This window comes from Chrysochloris asiatica, unplaced genomic scaffold, assembly GCF_000296735.1.
Source record: "Chrysochloris asiatica unplaced genomic scaffold, ChrAsi1.0 scaffold00306, whole genome shotgun sequence".
Lineage (NCBI taxonomy): Eukaryota > Metazoa > Chordata > Mammalia > Afrosoricida > Chrysochloridae > Chrysochloris > Chrysochloris asiatica.
In genome coordinates, this window is record NW_006408824.1 from 414,275 (window position 1) to 419,012 (window position 4,738).

Consider the following 4,738-nt stretch of genomic DNA (forward strand, 5'->3'; position numbering starts at 1 on the left):
CAGCTGCTTCTTGGAAACTCTATACAGGGTCGCTATGAGTTGGAGCCTATTCGAAGGAACTTAACAACAACGACTATATATTATATATCATATATGTGGTTGTTGTTAAATTTGTCAAGTCCATTCTGACTCATAGCAACCCTGTATAAGGTTTGAACCACCAACCTTGTGGTTACCAGTCCAGTGCTTATCTTACAGCACCACACCAGGACTCCATATTACAGATGTTGTTGTTGTTGTTGTTAGGTGCCATCGAGTTGGTACCGACCCATAGCGACCCTATGCAGAGCAGAACGAAATGCTGCCCTATCCTGGGTATTACAGATAGATGTGAAAATTTATAGATATGTGTATGCATATATATATATGTGTGTGTGTGTATGTATATATATATATAGTGGTGGTTGTGTATCATGGAGTCGGTTCTGACTCATAGTGACCTTGTATTAGGTCTTCAAGGAGTGGCTGGTGGGTTTGAACCACCAAACTTGTGGTTAACAGTCCAATGCTGATGCTCCAGTACCATACCAGGACTCTTTATGTGTGTGTGTGTGTGTTTGCGCTTTTATATGTGTATATACACACACATATATCTCTGTATGTGTGTATGTGTATATATTTTTTTAATGTAAACTCCACACTAATTGTCATCTTTCCTCTTGTCTCTTAAAAGTAAACTTTTGTTATTGTTAGGTGTTATCAAGTTGGTACCAACTTATAGCAACCCTGTGCACAACAAAACGAAACACTGTCCAGTTCTGTGCCAACTTTACAGTCATTGCAACACTTGAGCCCATTGCTACTGCAGCAGTGCCAACCCATCTCATTGGGGTCTCCCACTTTTTCGATGACCCTCCACTTTACTAAACATGATGTCCTTCTACAGGGACTCGTCTCTTCTGATAATATGTACAAAGTCTGAGAGATGAAGTCTCACCATCCTGGCTTCTAAGGAGCATTCTGGCAGTGCTTCTTCCAACACATATTTGTATGTTCTTTTGGTGGTCCATGGTATTTTAAATATTCTCCTCCAACACCATAATACAAATGCATCAATTCTTCTATGGTCTTCTTTATTCATTGTCCAACTTTCACATGCATATGAGGTTATTGAAAATGCCATGGCTTGGTTCCTCAAACTAATATCTTTGCTCTTGAACACTTAAAAAAAAGTCTTGTGCAGCACATGAGCCTAGTATAATATGTCCTTTGATTTCTTGACTGCTTCTTCTATGACTGTTGATGGTTGATCTGAGCAAAATGAAGTCTTTGACAACATCAATCTTTTCTCCATTTGGCTTGATGCTATTTATTGATCCAATTGTGAGGATTTTTGTTTCCTTTACATTGAGGGATAATCCATACTGAAGGCTGTGGAGTTTTATCTTCATCAGTAAGTATTTTAAGTCCTCTTCGCTTTCAGCAAGCAAGGTGGTATCATCTGTATATTGCAGGTTGGTAGAGTCTTCCTACAATCCTGATAATATCTTTCTTCATATAATCCATCTTCTTGGATTATTTACTCAGCATACAGATTAAATAAGTATGGTGAAAAAATACAGCCCTGTAGCACACCTTTCCTGATTCTAAACCATTCAGTATCACCTTCTGTTCGAACACCTGCCTCTTGGTCTAAGTATAGGTTCCTCATTAGCACAACTAAATGTTCCAAAATACTCATTCTCCACAGTGTTGTCCACAGTTTGTCATAGTCCACACAATTGAAAGTCTTTGTGTAGTCAATAAAGCACAGGTAAACATCTTTCTGATATTCTCTGTTCAGCCAAGATCCATCTGATATCAGCAATGATATCCCTCGTTCCGAGTCCTCATTTAAATCCTGCATGATCCTCTGGCAGTCCCTGTCAATGTACTGTTGCAGCTGTTTCTGAATTATCTTTAGAAAAATTTTACTTGCATGTGATAGTAATGATATTGCCTGATAGTTTCCATACTCTGTTGGGTCTTTCTTTGGAATGGGCACAAATATGGGTTGCTTCCAATCAGTTGGCCAGGTAGTTGTCTTCCAGATTTCTTGGCATGATGAGTGAGTATCTCCAGTGCCACATCAGTTTGTTGAAAGATTTCAATTTGTATTCCATCAATTCCCAGAGCCTTGTTCTTTGCCAATGCCTTTAGTGCACCTTGGACTTTTTCCTTCAGTATCATTGGCTCTTGAACATATGCTACCTCTTGAAATGGTTGAACATTGACCATTTCATATTGGTACAGCGACTTTGTATATTCCTTCCATATTCTTTTGATGCTTTCTGCATCATTCAATATTTTGTCCATAACATCCTTCAAGGGAACTCTGGTAGCATAGTGATTATGAATCGGGCTGCTAATCTCACAGTCAGCAGTTTGATACTACCAGTTGTTCCATGGGAGAAAGATGAGGCTTTCTGCTCGTGTAAAGATTGACAGCCTCGGAAACCCTGTACAGGGTTGCTATGAGTCAGAACCGACTCCACGGCACATAACAACAACAACAACATCCTTCAGTATTGCAAGTTGAGGCTTGAATGTTTTCATCAGTTCCCTCAGCTTGAGAAATGCTGAGTGTGTTCTTCCCTTTGGGTTTTCTAACTCCAGTGCCTTGCACATATCATTGTAATATTTGACTTTGTCTTCTCAAGCTGACCTTTGAAATTTTCTGTTCAGCTCTTGTACCTCCTCATCTCTTCCATTGCTCTAGGTTCCCTAATCTGGAGATCATGTTTCAGAGCCTCTTCTGACATCTGTTTTGGTCTTTTTTTTTCCCCCCCTAGCAGACACAATTCATCTGAACCTAATGAAAACCTCTGATATTAGTAAGTTTGTTAAAGTGCTTGGGCCTCTATTGATAAGGTCCCCAATAGAGATACATTTATTAGACTTAAAACTGGTGGTAACTGACTTTACATCTCATTTAAGACATTGCCCTAAATGGGACACTGATTTAATTATTATCCTTCTTGATTTCAGACAGTATTTCTCCTTATGGTTCTTGGTTGGATATTCGTTCCCATTTACATTAAAGCCGAGGTAAGTATTCCTTATTTCTTGAGTAAACAGACTCCAGTAGTTTTCTATTGTTTTCCTCTGGGCCTTAATCAAGTTTGCCTTTTAAAGAATACATTTTTACACTTTACTGAAAAATTGGTGGTGGTGGTTATATGCCTTGGAGTCAATTCTAGTTCATAGCAACCCTGTATTGGGTTTCCAAGGCTATAAATCTTTACAGGCACAGAAAGCCTCATTGATCTCCCACAGAGTGGCTGGTAGATTTGAACTGCTGACCTTGTGGTTTGCAGTCCAACTCATTACCCACTATGCTAGACTTAAATGTTATTGTTGTTAAGTGCCGTTGAGTTGGTTCCAACCCATAGCGACCCTGCACAGGGTTTCCAAGGCTGTAAATCTGTATGGGAGCAGAAAGCCTCATCTTTCTCCCACAGAGTGGCTGGTAGTTTTGAACTGCTGACCTTAAAGCTCACAGCCCAATTTGTAACCACTACGCTGCCAGGGCTCCTTAGCATAGTGGTTATGAATCGGGCTGCGAACTGCAAGGTCAGCAGTTGAAAACTACCAGCTGTTTCACGGTTGAAAGATGAGACTTAAATGTTAATAATTCAGTATCCTAAAGTTGTTGTTAAGTGCTTTGGGGTTGGTTCCTACTTATAGCAACACTGTTTAGGGTTTCTAAGAAGCAGCTAGTTGACTTGAACCATCAGCTTTGTGATTAGTAGTCTAATGCTTGTCTTGCAGTGCCACACTAGGACTCGTTTGTTGCTGTTCGTATTAGGTGCCATCAAGTAGGCACTGACTCATAGTGACCCTGTGCACAACAGAATGAAATTCTGTCTGGTCCTGCACCCACCTCACAATTGTTGCTACACCTGAGCCCATTACTGGACTCCTTTAGAGTTCCCAAAATTGGTCTGTACGATGGGGCTTCAGAAGTTTCAGAAAATATCATTATCTTTTCATTGGAGTTTTCTAGGAACTTTTTGAAGCCCCCTCATATATAGAATGCAATTCCAAACAGGTTTGTTTGAGGAACATGACAAGCTGATTCTAATACGCATGTAGAAGAGTAGAAGTCTAAGAGTAGCAAAGATACTCCTAACAGGGAAAAGTATGGACTTGCCCTGCCAGATGTCAAGACTTATTGTATATAATAAAACTAACATCATATTAACACAGGGATAAACAGATTGGCAAGTAGAAGAGCCAAGAAGCAGACCCAAATATGTGGATACTTGACTTATGACATTGGTTGCACTGAAGATCAACTAGGATAAAGAGGGCTAATTTATTATCTATCGTATGAAAAAAATATATAATTGAGTCCTATCCTATGCAAAAATCATTTTAGATTGCTTAAAGATTTTATTGTACCTGGTGAGATTTGTGAATTTACTATACTCTTGACTGAGTACATTCTTCAACCCATCCATAGTATCAGTAGTAGAAGCAGAAATCTTGCTTGTTTGAGGTCTCAGTGTTCAAAGTTGAGATATGGCAAAGCAACTAGAAATTTAGTTGGGAAATCATAAAAACAAGGGAACTAAAAGAGAGTTAATCACCAAATCTGAATATAAACTATGTCCAATATAGTCTATGTACAGGTTTCTCATGAGCGCAATCAAGTGTTCTGGAATACCCATTCTTCACAATGTTATCCAATGCTCCTCATAGTCCACCCAGTCAAAAACCTTTGCATAGACAATAAAGCCCAGTAGCGTAGTGGTTA

The 4,738-nt window shown here is 39.3% G+C and overlaps 1 protein-coding gene across 1 annotated transcript in view; it reads left to right on the top strand.

Annotated features, from left to right (window-relative positions):
* Window positions 1-4,738, top strand: part of LOC102827370 (sodium/glucose cotransporter 1-like) — a 114,463-nt gene that overhangs the window by 9,473 nt on the left and 100,252 nt on the right. The window contains exon 4 of the mRNA XM_006874946.1: window positions 2,968-3,027. Coding sequence (XP_006875008.1) covers window positions 2,968-3,027 — 60 coding nt within the window. The remainder of the gene's footprint in view (window positions 1-2,967; window positions 3,028-4,738) is intronic.